At 40.3% G+C, this 25,790-nt stretch overlaps 1 protein-coding gene and 1 pseudogene across 1 annotated transcript; both read left to right on the forward strand.

Annotated features, from left to right (window-relative positions):
• Positions 1-25,790, forward strand: part of LOC113067858 (cysteine protease ATG4D-like) — a 591,286-nt pseudogene that overhangs the window by 244,800 nt on the left and 320,696 nt on the right.
• Positions 8,204-23,310, forward strand: LOC113067859 (tripartite motif-containing protein 35-like; the record flags this gene model as incomplete). Its single annotated transcript, XM_026240354.1, has 7 exons — positions 8,204-8,626; positions 8,739-8,834; positions 19,730-19,960; positions 20,035-20,057; positions 20,139-20,260; positions 20,654-21,098; positions 23,301-23,310. Coding segments are annotated over exons 1-7 (1,320 nt in total), but the record flags the coding sequence as incomplete, so codon positions are not given.

Below are 25,790 nucleotides of genomic sequence, written 5' to 3' on the forward strand. Positions count from 1 at the left end.
ACAGGCCCCCTTCGGTCGTTGTGACAGCCCTGCATCCGATGCATCAAATTACACCTTGTATACAGTCGCAAGGGGGTCTCTCCCTTCCGGTGCAGCAGACCCATTGGCTCCCTTCGGTTGCAGGGTCGTTCTTCAGTCTATCGTTCTGAGTATGATTCATGCTTGCCGTTGGACGGGGGATCTCCCTCCCGTTGCAGCAGACCCGTTGGCCCCCTTTGGTCGCTGTGAGAGCCCTCCATCCGATGCTTAAAATCAGGTCTCATATCCAGTTGCAAGGGGGACTCTCCCTTCCGGTGCAGAGCCACTGGAATAGAGCCACTGGCTCCCTTCGGTCGCAGCAGGAGCCCTCCATCCGATGCACCAAACCGTGCCTTGAATCTTCTTGTCTATTCTGCATCTGACGGGGCTCTCCCTTCCAGGGCAGCAGACCCACGGCTCCCTTCAATCGCAGGGTGAACCCCCCCGTCTGAGTTATGCTGCATGCTCAAGGGTGGACAGGGTTCTCCCTCCCGGTGGAATAGAGCCGCTGGCTCCCTTTGGTCGCAATGAGAGCCCTCCATCAGATGCATCAAACCATGCCTTGCATCGCAAGGGGGACTCACCTTTCCGGTGCAGCAGAGCCCCAGCTCCCTTCAGACGCAGCAAGAGTCCCTCCAACATTCGTATTCCAGTTAGCGTCAATCAGGGCTCTCCCCTCCTGGGCAGCACTCCTGATGCACAGTTGCGAACCCCCTACGGAAGCTGGAAGAACCCTCCGAGGCATAAAAACTGTGCCTCATATAAACACACAATGGGGGACTCCCCCTTCCGGTGCAGCAGAGCCGCAGCTCCCTTCGGATGCAGCGGGAGTCCCTCCATCAGTCGCGTCTCTTTGCCTTCTCAGCATTGGACTAGGGCTCCTCTTCTGGTGCAGCAGACCCACGGCTCCCTTTGGTCGCAGTGTGAACCCCCATCTGAGTTATGTTGCATGCTCAACATTGGCTAGGGATCTCCCTCCCGATGGGGTACAGCCGCTGACTCCCTTTGGTTGCATTAGGAGCCCTTCATCCGACGCGCCAAACCGCGGCTTGAATTTCATTGCCTATTCAACATCTGACGGGGCTCTCCCTTCTGGTGCAGCAGACCCAAGGCTCCCTTCGGTCGCAGTGTGAACCCCCCCGTCGGAGTTATTTTGCATACTCGATTGTGGCCAGGGATCTCCCTCCCGATGGGGTACAGTTCAATTTCAATTCAATTCAAGTTTATTTGTATAGCGCTTTTTACAAAACAAATCGTTACAAAGCAACTTTACAGAAAATTATGTTTCTACAATATTTAGTAGTAGCTAGTAGTTTGTCCACATTTTACAGGTTTTTAGAAAACAAATACAAATAATAATAATAATACAAGACGTAGTCAGCTAGACGATGAACTATCAATATTATTAATTAAGTTATTATATGATTCAGTCACACATTTAGCAATAATTGTTAGTTCTGTTTGTTGATTCAGGGTTAGCATCATCTGAGGTCCTCTGAGGGTCAGCATCATCTCTTCTCAGGTGTTCTGGATCCAGACTGGAGCTTGTGTAAATCCTAGTTACATCCCGTGGCGAAACATAGAAACAAAATACAGACATCATTAGCATAGCTGCTGATCCATCAAAGTAAGATTAGTTTAACCTAAGGTAATGAATAAAAAATGCACCTTTGATCAGATGCAACTACACTCACAATTAAAAAGATACATTATTCGAATGCTTGGCGAAAGAGATGTGTTTTTAATCTAGATTTAAACAGAGAGAGTGTGTCTGAACCCCGAACATTATCAGGAAGGCTATTCCAGAGTTTGGGAGCCAAATGTGAGAAAGCTCTACCTCCTTTAGTGGAGTTTGCTATCCTAGGAACGACCAAAAGTCCAGCGTGTTGTGACCTTAGGGTGCGTGATGGGTTGTAACGTGGCAGCCACTGGCTCCCTTCAGTAGCAGTGAGATCCCTTCATCAGATGCACCAAACCGTGCCTCGTACTCAGCCGCAAGAGGGATTTTTTGATATCCAGCATCGTGCTCCTCTCATAAGCGGCACGAAGGGCTCGCCGGTAAGACGTTGCGAGCCGCAGCTCTCGTCGAACACTGCACAGGCTCTCCCCGTCGCTCTGCATTTTTTTCTCAACACCCATATTTTGAGGGGGCAACTAAATTTAGCTCTCTGGGTGCTGCCTTTATGCCTTTAAGCTTCTTTTGGGGAGTTATTTGGATTCTGGCTATGCTCCGGGCCCGGACCGCTCCCCCAGGACAGCACGCCAAAATATGCCTACTATTCGCCTTCAGATTAGATGTAAGGGTGAACTCGTGAAATGTGGTTTTATTAACAAAGTTCGGGAGGAGCACGATCAGATAATCATCCAATTTGGCACAGGTGCATCTCGTTTAGCTAATCATCTTAACTAGCACACAAGCGTATATCCAGTCTTCCTACCTCCTGTCCCATGACATTTTTTCGGCATCCCTCCTCCACCCCAACTCCTCACTTCTAATATATTTATCCCAAATTAGGGATAGGGGGAGTTATTTGGGTTCGGGCTATGCTCCGGGCCCGGACCCCTCCCCCAGGACAGCACGCCAAAATATGCCTTCTATTCACCTTCAGATTAGATGTTAGGGTGAACTCGTGAAATGTGGTTTTATTAACAAAGTTCGGGAGGAGCACGATCAGATAATCATCCAATTTGGCACAGGTGCATCTCTTTAGCTAATCATCTTAACTAGCACACAAGCGTATATATATCCAGTCTTCCTACCTCCTGTCCCATGACATTTTTTCGGCATCCCTCCTCCACCCCAACTCCTCACTTCTAATCTATTATTCTAATCACTTCTAATCTATTTATCCCAAATTAGGGATAGGGGGAGTTATTTGGGTTCGGGCTATGCTCCGGGCCCGGACCCCTCCCCCAGGACAGCACGCCAAAATATGCCTACTATTCACCTTCAGATTAGATGTAAGGGTGAACTCATGAACTCATGCATTTGACTGTGTAGTTTATTTCACTGTGTGAAAATCAAAGATCAAACGATTTTCAATAGAATCGCAATGTGAAATTTGACACCTCTGACCTAACGTTTAGATGCGTCACATTCCTATTCGCACGATTGCTTCAGTCAGCCGCAAACACTTTCTGTGTGCTGGCATTGATGAAAAATCCACTGTTTTGTCACAGAAGCTTGTCTGTGGGAAAGAGACGCTCTTTTGTGAAACACGCTCTTCAAATCATATCACCTCCTACACTCAGCTCTCATGTTCTAAAGATCTGATGTGCTCTGGGCTGCTCAGTGGGCGACAACTGGTCAGATTAAATGCCACTCAGAGGTCTCCGGCCACTTGGAGCTGTGAAATTTGACACCTCTGGGATTTTGCTATGTTATTGTTATTATTTTGTTGTCATTACATAAAAGCACAGCTAGCAATCTGATAAACCACGTATAGACAGTAAAGTACGGTATAGGATACGTTTCTTACAATAACAGTACTAGGTTTATAAACAGCTATTTCTTTGTTTCACATTCTGAAGACCAGCGAGCAGCAATGAGCTCATTGCAGAGGTCCGGACCTCGGTGACCTCAACAGCAACAGCACAAACACGAACATTTTCTCTTTTTATCGAATGATTTTTTGTACAGTACAAATTTTATATTATATCCCATAACCAGACCCCCAAACACAGCTATCACAGAAAAGTTTCTACATTATGTATATTACAATAATAATAATAAATACATGAATAAAAAAGCTGGGTATGATTTAAGTTTTCCCCTCAATGCGTCACATGAAAGTGATGGCTTCAGCTGTCAACAGGATTTTAATATGGCATTGAAAACCATTTGTTGGTCAACTTACCTGCACTGACTACTTTTAAACATGGGAACAAGAACACAACAAGCACAAACATTTTCTCAGTTTATTGAACTCGTGTCCATCCTTTTCACTCTAGTAATTCTCTTTTACTTTTACTTTGGTTCTTTATGTATTTTTTTGCTGAGTTGCATTATGTGTGCATATCGCCACCTACCGTGTTGCAATGCAGTCACGATTTATTTTTTCCTTGCAGAATATATGTAAACACACACACACACACACGCTCACCACACACACACACACACACAAACACACAACCCATTTGTCTGGTCGATGCACTCCGAAGAACACTCACGGCTACACCTGCATCCCCAACACCAGCGAGCACTTCTGTCAACGATGCCAGAACTTCCTCACCTTCCGTTCATGCCAGTCCCATGGCCCGGCCGGCGCCCTACTCTGGTTCGGCGGAGGAGTGCAGCGGTTTCCTCCTACAATGCTCGCTGGTCCTGGAGATGCAACCGCACTTGTACCCCACTGAGAGATCCAAGGTAGCCTTTGTAATTCCTCAACTGCAAGGTAAAGCACTACTGTGGGCAGCTTCAATATGGACTCAAAATAACCCAGTAATCCAGTCTTATTCCAGCTTCATCGACCATTTCCGAGAAGTTTTTGGCAGACCAGCTTGGGACTCTTCCATTGGTGAGAAGCTGTATAATCTCAAACAGGGAAATATGTCTGTCAATGAATATGCCCTTCAGTTTAGGTCTCTAGCTGCCTCCAGTGGATGGAACGAACAGGCTTTACTGACTACCTGCCATCAGGGATTGGAACCTTGAGTGCGGTTGCATCTCGCTGCATACGAGGACACCATCGGGCTTGAACGATTCATCCAGCTGTCCATTCGCTTATCCACCCGTATGCAGTTGTGCTTAGGGTGACCACCTGCTAATAAGCCCAAGGGGGGACAAGGGCATGTTTCTGAGGGACAATGTGGGACACTGATAGTGGTTTACCCATTTACATTTATCCATTTTTATCCAAAGCGACTTACAATTGCTATATCTGTCAGAGGTCGCACGCCTGGAGCAACTAGGGGTTAAGTGTCTTGCTCAGGGACACATTGTTGTCTCACAGTGGATTCGAACCCGGGTCTCTCACACCAAAGACGTGTGTCTTATCCACTGCGCCAACACCACCCCATTTCTAGCACATACCACCTTACATGGTATATTAATAATGCCCTATTCCCCTAAACATGTGTAATTGCTGATGTACTGTATGCTAATGACAGAATCGACAAATGCACTTCCACTTACGATTTACTTTATCTATTTAATTTTATTTATTTTTCATTACAATTTATTCACTTTAAGAATAAATTACTGCTCATATACAGCATTCGCGTTGAACGAGAGTGAATGATTTGTCCAGGTTTTTTTTTTTCATGTTTTTGTAATGTTTGGGAAGCCAGAATGCGCATGCATCAACAGAAACGTTTTGGGTTTTATTTCAGCGAACCGTGCCATCCCTTCCCTATTACCTCAATAATCAATCAATTACAGGCCTAAAACAGTCATGCCCGAGCAGACGGATATTAATACATCTCATTACACCGGCACCCGTGTCTAAATCAGTTGTATGGTCTGGTTTTCAGTCAAAAACAGTTGTGTCAAGTATAAATGTCTCCTCTGTTTCGGGAGGTGAGCACAGTCTCAATTTGTGGGACGTTTGAATTGGGCTTCAAACGCTGTGCGTGCATGCGCTACGCGGGACAGGTGGTCACCCTAGTCGTGCTTAGAAGAGCACCAGGGCCAGGCGTATTCCTCTATGCCACTCTGCCGAACAGAGGCCGTCAGCTTCCCAGAACCAGCCAGCGAACCCATACTAGTGGACTCCTATCGTCTCTCTATGGCTGAAAGACAAAGACGGCTGGCCCAGAATCTGTGTCTCTAATGTGCAGCTCCGGGATGCCAGCATGCCATCACTGAATGCCCCATCCGTCCTCGTCCCATGGTGAGTGCCATTCAGTTTCTGCCCTCCTCGATTCTGCCTCAGCCGGCAACTTCATCTCCGGCGTCCTCTGCTGTCAGCTCAAGTTTGCTACCATGGCAACGCCATCAGCCTACCAAGTCCACACTATCACCGGCAAACCGTTAAGCACAAGATGCGTACGTCATAGTGTGGGTCCCATTTCCCTCCAAACCGGTCTACTCCATCATGAGGAAATCCATCTGCTGGTTCTGGAGGAATTCACCGCTGACGTAATTCTAGGGAACCCGTGGTTAGAGCAGCACAATCCCGTAATCTCCTGGAAGACGGGCAAAGTCCCCCCTGAAGTGGGGCGACGCCTGTTTCAAGAGCTGCATCTCAGGTTGTACAGTTATCGTTGTGCTATCGTTTCACTTCATGTCTAACAAAATATTAATTGATAATTTAATGTGTACATTTTACCATTTTAACTATTAACGTTAAGCAGAGACATACAGTGAGTGTGAAAAACACTTTTGGGCTAAAAACCGAATTTTTCATTACTTACAGCCATGGCAGATAACTTCTTCCTCTTCTGGGCAACTGGCAAATACAGAAAACAACAACTTCTTCTTCTTTCTGGCGATCGCAAAACAATATTTCCTTAACGATTAAAAACAACACAAACTTCTTCACCATGTCTTCTCGACGCTTCTTCCTGTTTGAAATGTAATGAGAACGTGACGTAGATGGATATAGGCGCGTTTTATTATGGCACATCCGGGTGGGCAGGGTTGGATGTGGGTGTGGTTTCTGATGTCACACTTGGATGTGGGCTGGGTCTGACGTCACGCTTGGATGTGGGCGGGGTATCTGACGTCACGCTTGGATGTGGGCGGGGTTGGATGTCCACCGCAGGCTGCAGCGAGCCCTACTTGAAAAGGACGGAGGTTTAAGACCATGCATTGATTATCGGGCTCTCAACAATATCACTGTCAAGTTCAGGTACCCACTTCCCCTCGTCCCAGCTGCCTTGGAACATCTCCGTGGTGCCACTGTTTTCACCAAGTTGGGCCTCCGCAGCGCCTATAACCTCATCCGGATACGAGAGGGGGCGAGTGGAAGACAGCCTTCATAACCCCTACTGGCCACTATGAATACTGCGTGATGCCGTATGGACTTGTTAACGCCCCCTCCGTCTTCCAGGACTTCATCCACGAGGTGCGCTGGGAGCTCCTCCACAATTTCGTCCTTGTCTACATAGATGATATCCTCATATACTCCTGGAGCCTGGCAGAACATCAACGCCACGTTGTGGAGGTCCAGCAACGCCTGAGGGCCTTTCAACTCTATCTCAAGGCCGAAAAGTGCTCTTTCCATCAGCCCTCAGTGCAGTTCCTTGGATACAACATCAGCAGCAGTGGCATCGGGATGGACGAGGGGAAGGTAAATGCCGTCAGAGATTGGCCCACTCCTACCACCATCAAAGAGTTACAACGGTTCCTTGGCTTTGCCAACTTCTATAGACGGTTTACCAGACTTTAAGCCTTGTTTATACTTTCGCCTGGCTCTGCAGCACGAACCTCTACTGACTGTGCCCCCATGTCAACAAGTTTGGCCCCCCTCTAAATTTCACCAAACAATCGGGGTACAATGCAGTTTTTCCTGTAAACTATATTTGCAAAATTCAAATCTGTGTTCGCTGGCTTGTCATGCAAATGAATGTAAGAAATTCACTTCACAATGTAAACAGCTTCAGTGTTTTTAATGGGAGTTTATATGAGTGCTTTAACTCTCAAAGAACAAAGAAGAATATTTTTTTGATAATGTTAATGTTATTTGCTCTTCTTCTGTAAAATTTAAGTCTTATAATTAATAACTTACAATGTTTTTATTAAATTAACATAAAATAACAAAGTCAGTCATATAAAAAAATATATTTTATGGCATGACACCCATATCTGGTACTTAAGTAAAAAAGACATATAGATTAGCTACACTATAAAGCTACAGTGCTCATTTACTTAAACATATTTGACAATCAAGATATTTCATGATATAGTTAACACATTTGGAAATATATAGAATCAAAAGGAAAAAAATAAATAAAACATAAACCTATATCAGAGTTACAGTGTTATTGTGGCTGGTGTGTGTAAACACGATGAAACATTTGAGTTGAAATTGTTAGCTTATGACAGAATGACAGAAATGACAGAATGAATAATACAGAAGGTAGGTTAAAATAAATTTTAAAAGTGCGCCCCTAAAAGCATAAGTGGCCCCTGGCTGCAACCCCCCCCCCCAATTACTGAGGTCAGCAGTGAGCAATTCTTTGTGATTCTTGGATTCTTGTGGTAACTACATTTTGCAACATCATTCAGAAAGTGAAAGTAAAATTCTGGATTGCTGGAGCTCAAACAGTGAAAATGGATTCAATCTCTGAAGCTGATTTTTCTTGTCCCGTGTGTTATGAAATCTTCAAGGATCCTGAAGTTTTATCATGTGGCCACAGTTTCTGTAAAGACTGTCTTCAACATTTCTGGAGAATCGAGGAAACTCGGGAGTGTCCTCTCTGCAAAAAACTGGCAAGTCATGATCCTATATGTAATCTTGTGTTAAAAGACTTGTGTGATCTGCTCCTGAAGGAGAGGAATGAGAGGAGTTCATCAGGATCTGAGGAGATCTGCAGTTTACACGGAGAGAAACTCAAACTCTTCTGTCTGGAGGACAAACATCCTGTGTGTTTAGTGTGCAGGGATTCACCGACACACAACAATCACACATTTAGACCCATCAGTGAGATTGTTTCATCATACAAGGTAAGACAGATTTAAATATGAGGATAAAAACTTATAAAAGTTGTATATCATAAATATATAACAATTTCTCTGCATCATTTTGCTCATATACATTCAGTCATTTTAATTCCAGGAGAAGCTCTATACAGCACTGAAGTTCTTTCAAGAGAGACCTAAACACAATGCAAAAATTAAAGGAGAGTTTGAGAAAACAATTCAATACATAAAGGTGAGAATCAATTCTTTTGACATTTTTGCAAATTTGATTAGAACTGCTGAACTAGGTTTTCTGATGCAGTTGCATGTTCCCCTATTGACCACCAGAGGTAGCTAGAGTACCCGAAAACTACTCAAGTAAAAGTAAAAGTACTTATAGAAATATTTACTCAAATAAAAGTAAAAGTAAAAGTAATAGTCTGAATAGCTACTTGAGTAAGAGTAAAAAAGTATCAGATAAAAAATAAAAATAAAAATAAAAACCTACTCAAGTAGTTAGTTACTAGTAACTTTGGTCATATACTGAATATCTATAGTCTATTTTTATTTGGATATAAAGATAAAATGTATATAGTGTGTGTGTGTGTGTGTGTGTGTGTGTGTGTGTATATTCATCAACCTTTACTCCAGTCTTCAGTGTCACATAGTCCTTTAGAAATCAATTCCATATGTTAATTTACTATCAGTGATGTTCTCTTTAGCTTTCTATTCATCAGAGAATCCTAAACAAAATGTCACGTTCCAAAAAGTATTAAGCATCAAAACTGTTTCCAGCACTGGTAATAAATAAATATATTAGAATGATCTCTGAAGGATCATATGACTCTGAGAACTGGAGTAACAGCTGATGAAAATTCTGATTTGCACCACTGAAATAAATGTTATTTTAAAGTATGTATTATATACTGTATGTATAAATAACCTTTGACATGGAGAAGAGTGAAAACTTCAAGTTACTGAACATCTGAACATAATTCAAGTTTTCAATTCAAGTTTATTTGTATAGCGCTTTTTACAATACAAATTGTTACAAAGCAACTTTACAGAAAATTACGTTTCTACAATATTTAGAAGTAGCTTATAAGTGGTGACTGTCAGTTTGTGCACGTATGACAGGATTTTTCAGAAAAATTAATACAAGATGTAGTCAGCCAGACAATGAATATTATTAACAGCAATTATTATATGATGCAGTCACACTTGTAGCAATATTTGTTAGTTCTGTTTGTTGATTCAGGGTTAGCATCATCTGATGTCCTCTGAGGGTCAGCATCATCTCTTCTCAGGTGTTCTGGATCCAGACTGGAGCTTGTGTAAATCCCGTGGCAAAACATAGAAACAAAATAGAGAGATCATTAGCATAGCTGCTGATCCAACAAAGTAAAATTAGTTTAACCCAAGCTAATGAATAAGAATGCACATTTGATCAGATGCAACTACACTCACAATTTAAGAGATACATTATTCAAATGCTTGGCGAAAGAAATGTGTTTTTAATCTAGATTTAAACAGAGAGAGTGTGTTTGAACCCCGGACATTATCAGGAAGGCTATTCCAGAGTTTGGGAGCCAAATGTGAAAAAGCTCTACCTCCTTTAGTGGACTTTGCTATCCTAGGAACTAGCGAAAGTCCAGTGTTTTGTGACCTTAGGTAGCCTGATGGATTGTAACATGGTATAAGGCTAGTTAGGTATGCAGGAACTAAACCATTTAGGGCCTTATAGGTAAGAAATAGAGCTTAGATTCTCTGACCGAGCCCGAGCCCGAGCTGATATTTCCCGCCACCATCCTCAGGCAGTGTTAGGTCGGGCCCTTGATAAAGCACGTCACGTGTCATGCCCAGCGTCTCGTCCACTCGCAGTCCCGCATGCGTGACGCATCACACCTGCTGTGCGTGCTGTACTATTCAGTAGCTTAAGTGCAACATGGAGCTTGAAGAAGCAAAGAAAAAAATTAAAACAGGAGAATTAACTTTGAGCAAGTTTGGAGGAAAATCGGAGGTATGGAAACATTTTAAACTAGTCCTGGGGAGTGATAACATATGTGTTGGCTTTGTCTCGTGCATTAAATAATATATATATAACTGTGCAGCTCCCCCATAACCTAAATGATCTAGCACAGCAGCACCTGCGGTAAAAAAAAAATCTGGCACCGCCCTGGTTATAACGGCCCACATATTAAAAATGGTCGGGTTTAAATCTGGCTCGGGCTCATAATTACAGTGAACGTGTCGGCCGGGCTCGGACACAACGTGCTCGGGCTCAGGTAGGGTCGGGCTTGATTTGTTGGGCCTGATCTAAGCTCTAGTAAGTAATAATAATTTGTAACTAATACGGAACTTAATAGGTAGCCAGTGCAGAGGGTGTAAAATTGGGGTAATATGATCATATTTTTTTGACATGGTAAGGACTCTAGCCACTGCATTTTGGACTGCCTGTAGCTTGTTTATTGACGAAGCAGGACAACCACCTAGAAGTGCATTACAATAGTCCAGTCTAGAGGTCATGAATGCATGAACTAGCTTTTCTGCATCAGAAACAGATAACATGTTTCGTAACTTGGAAATGTTTCTAAGATGGAAGAATGCAGTTTTTGTAACATGGGAAATATGATTTTCAAAAGACAAGTTGCTGTTTAATATAACACCCATATTTTTGACTGTAGAGGAAGTAACAGTACATCCGTCTAGTTGCAAATAGTAATCTACAAGATTCTGTGTACTGTTTTTGGTCCAATAATTAATATCTCTGTCTTATACAAATTTAATAGGAGAAAATTATTGGTCATCCAATCTTTTACATTTTTAACACACTCTGTTAGCTTAGATAATTTAGAAGTTGAGATATATGGGAAGGGACTAGGGAAGTCGTGGCCTAATGGTTAGAGAGTCGGACTCCCAATCGAAAGGTTGTGAGTTCGTGTCCAGGGCTGGCAGGAATTGTGGGTGGGGGGAGTGCATGTACAGTTCTCTCTCCACCTTCAATACCACGACTTAGGTGCCCTTGAGCAAGGCATCGAACCCCCAACTGCTCCCCGGGCGCCGCAACATAAATGGCTGAACACTGCTCCGGGTGTGTGTTCACAGTGTGTGTGTGTGTTCACTGCTCTGTGTGTGTGCACTTTGGATGGGTTAAATGCAGAGCACAAATTCATAGTATGGGTCACATACTTGGCTGAATGTCATTTCATTTTCACTTTCATATATAGCTGAGTATCATCAGCATAACAGTGGAAGCTAATTCCGTATTTTCTAATAATATTACCAAGGGGCAACATGTATATTGAAAATAGAAGGGGACCAAGAACGGATCCTTGTGGCACTCCATATTTTACTGATGATAAATGAGATGACTCCCCGTTTAATTAAACAAAATGGTAGTGATCGGACAGGTAGGATCTAAACCATCTTAGAGCCTGCCCTTGAATACCTGTATAGTTTTGTAATCGATCTATGAGTATGTCATGATCTATTGTGTCGAACGCAGCACTAAGATCAAGTAAAACTAGCAATGAGAAGCGGCCTTAATCTGTCGCAAGAAACAGGTCATTTGTAATTTTAACAAGTGCAGTTTCTGTTCTATAGTGGGGTCTGAAACCTGACTGAAATTTTTCATACAGATCATTTTTTTTGCAGGAAGGAGCTCAATTGAGCAGACACAACTTTTTCTAAAATTTTAGACATAAATGGAAGATTTGAAATAGGCCTATAATTTGCCAGCTCACTAGGATCTAGTTTTGGTTTCTTAATAAGAGGCTTAATAACCGCCAGCTTGAATTGTTTTGGGACGTGACCTAAAGATAATGACGAGTTAATGATATTGAGAAGCGGTTCTTCGGCTACAGGTAACAGCTCTTTCAGGAATTTAGTGTGTACAGGATCTAATAAACATGTTGTTGGTTTACATACAGTGATAAGTTTATTTAGCTCTTCCTGTCCTATATTTGTAAAGCACTGCAGTTTATCTTTGGGTGCGATTGATGAAACTGAAGTGTTAGACGCTGTAGAATCTACATTCGCTATTGTATTTCTAATGTTATCTATTTTATCAGTGAAGAAATTCATAAAGTCATTACTATTAAAAGTTGATGGAATATTTGAATCAGGTGGAGTCTGGTAAATTGTTAATTTAGCCACTGTGCTAAATAAAAACCTTGGATTGTTTTGGTTATTTTCTATGAGTTTGTGTATATGCTCTACATTAGCAGTTTTTAGAGCCTGTCTATAGCTGGACATACTGTTTTTCCATGCAAATCTAAAAACTTCCAAGTTAGTTTTTCTCCATTTTCGTTAAGACTATGAATTTTCTTTCTTGAGAGAGTGAGTATTACTGTTAAAAGTAAGTTTTTTTCTAACCTTTTTCAATTTGATGGCAACAGCTTCTAATGTATTAGAGAAAATAGTGCCCATGTTGCCAGTCATTTCGTCTAGTTCATGTGTGCATTTTTGGGAACAAATAGCAGTTGAGATAGATCAGGCAGGTTATTTGCGAATCTTTCTTTGGTGGCTGGAACAATAGCTCTGCCCAGACGGTATCGCTGCGACATATAGTTAATATCAGTTATACGCAGCATGCACGATACAAGGAAATGGTCTGCAATATCATCACTTTGAGGTACAATATCTATAGCAGAAGAAGATCGATTCCATGCGATATAATTTAATCTAGTGTATGATTAAAACAATGAGTGGGCCCGGTAACATTTTGCTTGACTCCAAAAGAGTTTATTAGGTCAGTAAACGTAAGTCCTAATGCATCATTTAAATTATCAACGTGAATATTAAAATCTCCCATGATTAGCGCCTTATCAACTGTAACTAGAATATCTGAGAGGAAATCTGAAAATTATTTTAGGAGTTCTGTATACGGCCCTGGTGGACTATACACAGTAGCCAGGGCAAGAGATACATTAGATTTCTTTTGCATGTCTGACAGAGTAACATTTAGCAGAAATATTTCAAAAGAGTTAAACCTGTATCCTGTTTTCTGGGTAACATTGAGAATATCACTATATATTGTTGCAACACCCCCGCCACGACCAGTCTGACGGGGCTCATGTTTATAACAGTAGTTTGGTGGGGTAGACTCATTTAGACCAAAATAATCATTTGGTTTTAGCCAGGTTTCAGTCAAGCAGAGTAAATCAAAACTATTATCTGTGATAATTTAATTTACAATAACTGCTTTTGGTGTGAGTGATCTAATATTTATGAGCCCAAACATTAAAAATAGTTTTTGTTCATTTACTTTACATTTTTCTGGTTTAATCAAGATAAGATTTTTTCTAGATCCTACATTAAATTTATATTTTTACCTCACTATTCGGGGAACATACACAGTCTTAATAGATAGTACAGCACAAGTACTTCTATCATTCAAGCGGGTAGAAATGTCATCATAATAGTTATTTGAGAATGGGCTTACTAGTCATATGAAGCAAAGTGTCCTGGAGATGTTGTCAGAGAGCAGCTCCGCTCCGCCTCTGCTGGGGTATAATCCATCAACGCGAAACAGTCTAGGACGCTCCCAGAAAAGATTCCAATTATTAACAAATAGCAGTTTCTGTTCTTTACACCATGACAACAACCATTCATTTAAAGCAACAAGTCTACTGAACCTTTCATGTCCTCATCGATACGTGGGCAATGGTCCTGACATTATGATCGTCGCCGCGGGCGTCGTGCTGCGAACCGTCTCGATCAGAGTCCTGAAGTCCCTCTTCAGGGTCTCCTTCTGCCGCAGTGTGGTGTCGTTAACCCCGGCATGAAGCACGACCGCTCTGGGGCTCTCGTCGTCCTTCAGGATCACGGGTATCTACGCAGAAACATCGAGAACACGAGCACCAGGGAAACAGTGAGTGTCCACTTTACCTTCGGCTAACGTAGTACGGACATGTCGGACAATGGAGCCTCCGATGATCACAGCGTCGCGTCCCATCTCATGGAGAGGAGCGAAGCGGTTCTGGGTGGAGATCTCAAAGACCGGAGGGGGAGAAGTCGTCGCCCAGGGCCTGGCTCGCGTCCTCCACTGTGGATGCACCCAGGGTCCGTGGTGTCCTGGTGCTGGAGTGAAGGACATCTCTGAAGATCACGTCCTGGGTGTCCCAGGCCTGTACAGAGAAACACACGGAGTAGACGTGGTGGGACTGTTAGCAGCGCGCTGCATACTTACCCCGGACTTGTGAGCGTCAGCCAGGGATGATTCCAGCGCGGCTCTCCGCTCTCTCAGCTTGGCCTGTCTCACCTCCAGGTTGTGAATCTGCTTCTCCACGGCCTCCAACGTATCTCACCTGCAATCAAAGGTAGACATTCATCCACCATTAAAGCAAGTATCAGTGAGTAAAGCAATGGTAATGTGTGTGAACAGAGTATAAGTAACTAAAGCGCAGTTAGCAGCAATCATGCTGCCGATGCTAATGGGATATAAGCTAATAGCGGACCCGAGAGATCAAAATAAAACTAGTGATAATGAGGCACTCTGATTGTTTTTGTTGTAGAATACTTTTTTGTAGAATATATTATATTCACACTTTATAGAAACAGAAATTATGGTGTATAAAATGTTTTTTTTTTTAAGGTAAAAAATAGTCGATAAAAAGAATATAGTGACTGAGCTCAAATGCAGTACAAACGGCAACAACAAACAGGAAGTGACGTAAATAATAAAATAATAAATAATGCTTACTTGCTCATGATCACCCTTGGACATTGCTGTTACACAGTCACATGACCAAAACTAATAGAGGAAACATTCTAGGGTGCAGGACAGAAAAAGACAAAGGGAAAATGAAATATTTAATTTAATTTTTATTTTTTGTTGTAAGCCATTATAAGTCAACATTTTAAATGATTAATGTTAATATCAGTTCATTTCTGAGTATCTAGTTGCTCATTTCTGAGTATCTAGTTGCTCAAAAAACTAAATAGTTGCATTTTGAGAGAAACTGGGGAGATTGTTAACAGGTATACAAACTAGTCATCTTTGGCCAAAATCATAATTATATGTATACAGAATAGCGCTGTCACTTTTTCATTTGAAAATCGATTGCACAATCGATCAGACCAACCAAAAAAAGTTTCGAAATCAAAAATAGGGATTCGATTTTAACCAAATATGTACACTATTAATTTTAAAAGAATTAAACTATAAAAAAATGTAGATTAAACAAAACTCACAAACAAGCAGAAAAAGAAAATAAAGAATTCCGAAAGTGCAAAAGGCGTTGCGAAAGCTAGGCAGAAAATACAGAGCAATTTGACGCAGCTATAGTTTCATGGGTTCAATCGCTGCATCTAGTGTTTTGCAAAGAAAATGGAGGACAATGGCAATAAACCTGTGCAACATGAAAGACGAGTGATAACCCTGAATATCGATATGGAAGCACTTCGGGTTTTGGACTGAAAACCAAAATATTAAGAAGGACAAAGTGGTATGCAGACTGTCCGATCGTGAGTCCACTCTGCATATACTTTGTTAGAGAATGTTGCACTCCCATGCTGTTCATGGGTGTGGTAGTGGGGGGAAAAGTGGACCTGACTACCCAGGGCCCCGTCTAGGGCCCTTTGAAATCCCATCAATTTTTTTTTTTTTTTGTAGCCTAATTCGAATTAATTGGGCCCTCCAATTAATGTCATTATTCATTTCAAAATATATTGATAACACCAACTGAGAGAATGAACTCAGTGCCAGACACTCTGGACCCCCCCGCCCCAAATGGTTTAGTCCGCCCATAGACGGCAGCCAGCGGCAAACAAGTAACACAGTGAGTCTAGAGCCTTGGAGCCTGATCATGCTGCGCAAAAAGCCCAAATCGGGCTTTAAAGAAAGACAGGAAGGAAAAAGAAAGAAGGCTGAATGCTTTCTTTCCAAAAGGTGAACTGAGTTTGCTTGTTATGCACCTATATCCAATTAAAGTTAACGTAGTCAACTCCAGACAGCTGCTACTAATGTTTATATGCTAATGTTAAATCTTTAGCTTAGTCAACCAGGCTGCTTGTTGCTGTAAGTAATTTATGGGCCAGGCCAGCTAACATCAGATTGCCAACATTAACCAGTTTCAGAAACAACCAGTGGTTCTGACACACCAGCAGTAGCAGCATTGGCTGAGATGAGGCTGAGACTGAGAGCAGAAATGAGAAAAGACAAGGTGAGATCATTGCTCAAAGGGCGAGCTCCCCCTTGCTTCCTAATTGTGAGTTGTTTACCTTAAATAAGTAAGCCTTTCGATTCAATGTGTGTGCTATTGCCTAGTGCTATTGGAGTGGTGGAAAGAGTGGCAGCACAGTGTAAAGTTACTAGCCCTACTATTGCTTATAATGTGTGATATATTCTCAAACTCCTTAATAAATTATCTGCCTATATTTCTGCACATGTAGATGTGCCTACCAATATCACTGTGAGGATGACATGAGGGTGAATAAATAACACAATTTAAATTCTGGTGTGAATATCAACAATGGGCTAGGATAGACTAAACAGCCTCGCCATTCTGTCAATTGAAAGCCAATTGGCCAACCAGTTGTACTTTACAGATCTCATCACTGATTTTGCAAACAAAAAGACTCGTCAGTGGGCATTTACTGGGATGTAGATTACATCTCATTTGACTTTTATTAATTTTTTTATAGTTTACTTTTTTTTTTTTATTATGGCGGGCTTATTTGATTGGTTTGTGAGGGTACAGTTGTCTCGTGTTCTCCTGTTCAAAATAAATGTTTTTAATTTAAAACTTGCATCAGTATCATGGATCAAATTGTTAGTACACAAACCCGATGTAGCCTAAGGTTTAAAGGTATTTGAGCACAAGTAGGCCAAATAGATTTAAACACTATTTAGACTTGTTTATATTCAAATAATAAATAAAAAAAAATCATTCAAAATTGAATTTTCATTTTGCTAACCCGCATCGTACAATTGCATGTGTAGGGGGCCCACTGACATTGAGAGTATACAGGCCCCTGAATTTGGTGCTACGCCCCTGTTGCTGTTTGTTATTCTACACGAAACTTCATGCTAATAAATAAGAAATATTGCTGACTTGTGCATTTCCAGCACTTTCTATGCATTCTTACATTATTTGGAGTTGATGTATATATATTTTTTTTAGACATGGAAAATCAATTTTACAATTGATTCAATGAACACTTATGTCTTAAAAATCTAAATCCAAAAGTGACAGCCCTAATACAGAATAGGTAATTTATGTGATTCATGTAGATCTGCGTTTTTGAAAACTTTCTTCTTTATACTTATGTACAAAACAGTGCTGAACTGTGAAAAAAATTTATTTTTACATATAATAGTGTAAAGTCTAAATATAAATCTGAAAACAAAATGTGCTCCCAACTCACGTATTGACGCTTGGTCAGGAGCCTTTGGTGTCAATTTTTGATGCTGAAGGTACCCCTTTAACATCCTTTTGTAACACACAGGGTACCCCTTTAGCGCCACTTTTTGACGTGCAGGGTACTCCGTTGCTTTCAGCTGTTTGCCTTGCATTTAAAGGGTTAGTTCACCTCAAAATTAAAATTATGTCATTAATTACCCTGCCTCATGTCGTTCCAAAGCGGTAAAACCTTTGTTCATCTTCGGAATACAAATTAGGATATTTTTTATTAAATCGGAGCGTTTCTTTGACCCTCCATAGACAGCAAAGCAACTGTAATTTTTTCAGGGCCAGAAACGGTAAAGCAGTCCATATGACATCTGTGGCTCAACTTCAGTTTTACCAAGTTATGAGAATACTTTTTGTGCACAAAGAAAACAAACAATTCTTCTCCCCCGAGTTAGCGTCTTTTGCCATTTTAGAGAGCATCACAATGCATACACACACTTCCCCTAAGCGTAAACAACGCTGATTAGGCCGATTACATTCATGCATGCTCTTTCCTCCCAAAAGTAAACAACACTGATTACATTGATTACGTACTTATGGAACTTTCCAAAATGGTGGAAGACGTTCTGTGCACAAAAAAATTCTAGCTTTCGCAAAATTGTATTATACACCACTGATGTCACATGGACTGTTTTACCGATGTCCTTACTACATTTCTGGACCTGGGAACATTAAAGTTGCGTTGCTGCCTATTGAGGGTCAGAAAGCTCTCCAATTTCATCAATAATAACTTAATTTGTGTTCCAAAGATGAATGAAGGTCATAAGGGTTTGGAACGACATGAGGGTGAGTACTTAATGACAGAATTTTCTCATTCAAAAAGATACTCCAAACATTAGCATGATGCAGTCGGTCAAGAGACACACAAGAGCCAATGGCATTTCACAACCAAAGCTGATGTAACGTTTCTTCTGGTGGCAATTTTTGAATTTGCGCACAGACTGCACAGTGCACATAGGGTCTGAGCATTACCATGGGTGAAGACGGTGATCCTCTCACAAATCAATCGTTATTTTTTTATGACTGTAGCTGTATCTGCATGTTGTATTTTATAAAGGGTCGGGTTACTGCTCACAAATGTGTAAATAGTGTAATGTTAATAAAATGGTTGTGACCGTTTACATTGAAAAATCACACCCCAACATATATGCAATAATGCAAAATATTATTACCCAATATATCATTTAATCATGATGATAAAATTCTCAATGCCTTTCGCATCTGTATATATAAAGGTTGCTTATTTAAAGCAATTGGGGATGGAGCATGTCGAAAAATTCCACTAAAGGGGTGCATTAAAAAGGGATGCCAAAGGGTCCTGAGCAAGCATCAACATGTGATCAGTTGGGAGTAAAAATGTATTGCTACAGCCATAAACTGGTTATACTGTACTGGTAATATAATCTAATTTTCTTTAGCAATTTTCCATTTAAAGGGATGGGTCACCCCAAAACATTTGCTGTTAATTTACTCACCCTCAGGCCAGCCAAGATGATGGTTTTGGATTACAGGTAGTAATAATGGTAAAATTATCTACTACTATCTATTTCTACTGAAGAAGAAAAAAAAGTCACCTATATCTTGGACGTGCCTAGGGTGAGAAAATGCAAATTTTCATTTTGGAATATCTGTTGCTATAACTATAGAATTTGGTCCACGGGCTGCCAATTGAATAGGTCAGTTCTAGAATATGCTGTGTTTTTGAGATGACTGAAGTGAATATGATTGATTTCAGTCTCAAGCTGAGCACACAGAGCATCAGATTAAACAGCAGTTTGAGAAGCTTCATCAGTTTCTCAGAGATGAAGAAGAAGCTACAATCACTGCACTGAGGGAGGAAGAGAAACAGAAGAAGCAGATGATGAAGGAGAAGCTGGAGGAGATCAACAGACACATCTCAGCTCTTTCACAGACAGTCAAAAAGACAGAGGAGATGATGGAAGCCAATGATGTCTGCTTTCTAAAGGTCTTATTTCAGATCATGGATTGACTGATAGATTGATTGAGTTGTTGCTGATCAATGGTGTGTTTGTTCTGCAGGAGTTTCCAGTCTCAATGGAAAGGTGAGTGATCTTCTGGTGTCTCTGGTCTCTCTGCTTCTGAAGCCAAAGTCACTGCAGTTCTTATCCTGAATGTTCGTCCAGAGTCCAGATGTCATCAGAGCCGGATCCACAGACTCCTTCTGGAGCCTTGATTCATGTGCCACGTTACTTGGGAAACCTGCCCTTCAGAGTCTGGAAGAAGATGCAGGACATCATCCAAAACAGTGAGTCTGAAAAATCTGTGTTGTTACACATACACACTAGAACTGGCACATGGATATTTCCAGATTTTAGCTTTATGTGTGAATAACCAGATGAGCTATGGCACCAAAATGAGCTCTAAACAAGAGAAGAACATGATATTTACAGTAACAGTGCTACAGCAGATTTATACACTTCAGTTTGATTTTGTCAGTATCACTTTCTGTTGATGTGGATGCAAATCTAAAATTTCTTCATCACATACTAACTGTAACATTGACTGTGATTAGAGAAAAATGTATGATGTGTTTGATCACTAGGACAAGTGTTCATCATTCATAATAATCTTGGGTTCACTCTTGATCATTATATGAACATCAGAATAAAAGCAGCTGCTGTTGATTGTGTTTCATCAGCGCCTGTGATTCTGGATCCAAACACTGCAAATCAGTGGCTCGTCATGTCTGATGATCTGACCAATATGAGAAACTGCAAGAACAAACAATTGCTTCCTAATAATCCAGAGAGATTTGACCATTATCCATGTGTTCTGGGCTCAGAGGGTTTTAATTCAGGAACACACTGCTGGGATGTGGAGGTTAAAGCATGTTTCAAGTGGAGTCTTGGTGTAACAACAGCATCAAACCAAAGGAAGGGATGTGATTTCTATACCACCGAAGTCTGGGGTGTGCAGTACGGACTAACTACACTGTTTGGTTTTCCTGTTGAACAGGATCTTGAGCGTGTTAGAGTGGATCTGGACTATGAGAGAGGAACAGTGTCATTCTCTGATCCTGTAACTAACACACATCTACACACATTCACAACCACCTTCACTGACACTCTCTTGCCATTCTTCTGGATTTCTGCATTTTCCTGTCTGCGAATCTTACAGTCCAATTAGTAAACATTACACCTGTATGTCTGGATCGACCTTCCTTCACTGGTGGTGAGGATCTAGAATCTTTGACAGCTGAAAAAAGTTAAACTCTTAACACCTTTCCCCGTGCCGATAAACTGATCACCTGACACACTCTAGTCTTATAGAAGATCATTTTATTAGGATCTTCCAAACATTGCTTATTTTACAAAAAACTGTGACAAATATAAATAAAAAGTAATCCAACTAAAACAAACACTGATTGCTATAATGGTGACTTCCAAAAAAAGGGTGTATTCACGCCTGTCTTGTTTGGTACGATTTAATCAAACTCAAGTTTGCTTCCCACTTTGGTGCGGATCTTTTACTCATTCCTGGGTGCAGGTCTACCATTTGGTCTGGATACCCACTGGATCAGCTATAAAAATGTGATAGTGTGTCATGTGTATGCAAGGCTAAAGAGATGGGACTTCTAAACTCACAGAGTGTGTCTGTCTCCCGAAGTCCGCCTTTTGATCTGCCAGCTGGAGCCACAGCTAGTGCCCTTGATCTCCATTTCAGCAGCATTAGTTTAACCCTTTCGCACATGAGTTTAAAATATTCTAGCTGAGCGAAATGTGAGTTTTTTTAGGCGACCGTTACTTTAGAATGTACCGTCTTTAGAATGTAGATTTACCGTTTATTTTTATAAATCACTAGGACCAGACCCAGAATTCACACCTTATATGTTTGATGAATGTTCATGCATAAATTCACGCAGCAGTTCAGAATTCAGTTCAGAAAAAAAAGATATCAGATTACATATATAAAGTGTGTTCAGATTAAATTTAAGTTTATGTTTGCTCACAATAATCCCCACCTCAGTAAAATCTTTTAAGTATGATTTTAATCACATAATCATACGGCATATATACGCTTCAAAAGTTTTCATTCACTGTAAAAAAAGTGCACCTGCTTAAAGCTCTAGACGGAGTCAATTACTCTCTGACACTGATAAAAAAATTATTTTGTGGTGAAGTAAATACTACATAAAAACAAATTAATTTATACACCAAATAATTTCAAGGCAAGTTCAGGCAAGAATTAAAAAATGAAGTAAATTCTATATTACTAATCAATTTAAGCTTGTAGAAATTAAAGTTTGAAATTTTACTTTGAATTGTTTATGTTTACAAGGATTCTTTAAGTAAATATCAAAGTTACAATCCAGTTTTTCCCATCATGCACTGGTGCATTAATAATTTAAAAGCAGTGGTGGACAGTAACGGAGTAGCTTTACTTCGTTACTGTACTTAAGTACATTTTTCAAGTATCTGTACTTTACTGGAGTAGTTTTATTTTGAGCAACTTTTACTTTTACTTCACTTCATTCCAAAGCATAAAATCGTACTTTTTACTTCACTACATTTCATAAAACATATCGTTACTCCCTATATTATATCATGTGCTCCGACACGCAGAAGCGGTGTCTGATTCATCTTGAACGAACTGAGTCTTTTCTAAATAAACTTTTAAATCGGATTGCGAATCACAACAAACAATTCGTTTAGGAATTAGAATGATCCGATTGCAGCTGTTCTGGTGTCGACCACTCACTGATTCAAATGAACCGTTTAGTGCGAGTCTCCAGAAGTAAGAACCGGGAGACCTTGTGAGCGCGCGTGCGTCTGACGTTGCTAAATGTAAGTTATTAATGTCGAAATTTTGGATTAATTATTGTAACTGAAAATCATATTTAGGTCAAAACTGTCAGTTGTTTGGAAACTAAATCCGTTGTAAAGAGTGATCTATTTAAGCCCACTGAAATGCTCGAGTGCAGACGATGCAGACACATCAATTTTAGGTAAAAAAAACAAAAAACAACAACAATAAAACCCCATAAAATAACACAGATTAAATGCAATAACTCATGCACGTACAAATTCACTGCTGCCGTAATGTTAACAGTTTTATTAAAATGTCCTATGTGACGTCTTTTTTATATTGTTTATCGACAGTAACGTTATACATATGTATATTGTTTGGATTAACTAGACGAGTAGACAGACATGAATGTTCATCGTACTGAAAATAAGTAAATATTGTTAGCTGATGCTAACTGTCTAGCTAAAAAGCTTGTTGATGCTAAGTCTATGTAATTTTTATAAATAATGTCCAAATATTTTTATTCAGCCACCTATATATATATATAATATAGATTACATCTGGTTAGAAAAGAAAGGATGTGATGTTCAGAACATGGTAACTACAGTAATTATCAGTGGGAAGAGATACACCCCGTTTGGCCAGAGGTGTTTTTAAACCACAGACAAGATTTGAGAAGGAAAAAATCATTATGACATTTTTTTTATAATTTTTTTCCTTAAAATGTTCTTCCTAACTTCAGGCCTTATTATCATGGCATATATACAGTACAGACCAAAAGTTTGGACACACCTTCTCATTCAAAGAGTTTTCTTTATTTTCATGACTATGAAAATAGTAGATTCACGCTGAAGGCATCAAAACTATGAATTAACACATGTGGAATTATATATGGAATTACATACATAACAAAAAAGTGTGAAACAACTGAAAATATGTCATATTGTAGGTTCTTCAAAGTAGCCACCTTTTGCTTTGATTACTGCTTTGCACACTCTTGGCATTTTCTTGATGAGCTTCAAGAGGTAGTCACCTGAAATGGTCTTCCAACAGTCTTGAAGGAGTTCCCCGAGAGATGCTTAGCACTTGTTGACCCTTTTGCCTTCTGTCTGCGGTCCAGTTCACCCCTAAACCATCTCGATTGGGTTCAGGTCCGGTGACTGTGGAGGCCAGGTCATCTGGCGCAGCACCCCATCACTCTCCTTCTTGGTCAAATAGCCCTTGATGCCTTCAGTGTGACTCTACAATTTTCATAGTCATGAAAATAAAGAAAACTCTTTGAATGAGGAGGTGTGTCCAAACTTTTGGTCTGTACTGTAACTTTGATGTTCTGTAAAACAACTAAATTTAAAATACTTTGTTCTTACTGGTGAAAATCAGATGGTCATCTCCGTTTTCTCTCAGGTACATCACAGTGTAAGCTTCACAGTGAACATTACTCTCATCAGCGTAGTCCATATCAACAACAAAAATATATCTTGACTCCATATAGTGGTTATTTTGAAAAAATCCAAGGTATTTTGAGCAGTAGGATTATAAAAAATGTGCTAATATAAAATTAAATTAAGTAGCCTATATAAAATTGCAGTACTTTTTTACTTAAGTACATAAAAAATTGAGTACTTTTGTACTTTCACTTGAGTAAAATTGAAAAAGGAGTACTTTTACTTTTACTGGAGTAATATTTTACCATATGTATCTGTACTTTTACTCAAGTACTTGATTTGAGTACTTCGTCCACCACTGTTTAAAAGGTTAAAATGTTCAGTGTTTTCGAGTTGTATTTACACTGTTTTATGGTTTATTTTGTCGTTAGGTTTAGCAACTTACTGTTTTGTGAAATAATTTTCTACTCAAAATTACCTATTTATGTGTAGCATAGATCGTTTAGGCTTTATGTTGTAGGGATTCTTTTAGCCTTTTAACATTTGCATATAAATTACAGAATCTGGGCCCATGGTATACATTTATATGAGTGCTTAATGGCAATGTTTACTCTCGGGTCTCCCCATTCGACTTCAAACACATTCTGAGATAACTAGATAGCCCTCGATGCCACACACCAAATGGGCCTGGCTGACCAGCCAACTCACATTCTCACAATACAGAACACACACACACTTTTATTAATTTAGACTATAATTAATCAGTTACAAATGTATCTGGTGTATGCATGTATTTTTTTGTATGTTTCACTACTGTAGTAGCCTAGTTACAAGTCTTTATTTGTATTAGTTAGACTCTCAATGCTTATATTCAGATATATGAGTGTATCTCTGCTTTAAGATCTCCTACATGTTTCTTCCTTTGTATCAAAATGATCTGCTTTTTATTCCTCAAACAAGTATGTACTCTATGTGATCCTAAAATGCATCATACCATTTGCACCATAGTTTCGGTTACCAGTTAATCACGGCAGTCATAAAACATGTAAATGAGGTGTCACTGGGACAAAGAAACACTTTCCCGCTGAAACTATATGCCTTGTTACTGGTCAACCCAACCAAAAGGGTTGTTACTGGGAAACCAGATAAAACCTCTCCCACACCCTTCCGGGAGGAGTCCGACCTTCTGGCAGTTTTCAGCAACTTTGTTGATTCACTTCGGAGCAGTGAAATGACGGATGATGGATGAAATGATGAAGGTTTATTATTATACATGCACTGGGACACTTTACTCAGCAACTCCAGAACCAATCCAAGTAACCGCTTGTTAACTATTTAGATGCGCTTCTAGGCTTTGACCCCTTTTAATTAAGGTGATGAGATTCTTTGATGGTTCTTTACAGGTTGTGATTTAGTTTATGAGTAAATACTACCTTGAATCTCCACTCTCTTGCATTCGAGTGCTCTCTTTCTCTCTTTCTCTCTGTCTCTCTCTATCCATGCCTTCCTTGCGTTGGCATCTGTTTAATGTGTGTATGTTTGTGTCTAGTCAGATGTTGCATGTTCCCCTGTAGCGTAGTTTAATAAAAATCCATATGTATTCACACTGGGCTAATTGAACGTACATTTGTTTATTCCCCCATG

This window comes from Carassius auratus, linkage group LG28B (genome assembly GCF_003368295.1).
Source record: "Carassius auratus strain Wakin linkage group LG28B, ASM336829v1, whole genome shotgun sequence".
NCBI classification, from domain to species: domain Eukaryota; kingdom Metazoa; phylum Chordata; class Actinopteri; order Cypriniformes; family Cyprinidae; genus Carassius; species Carassius auratus.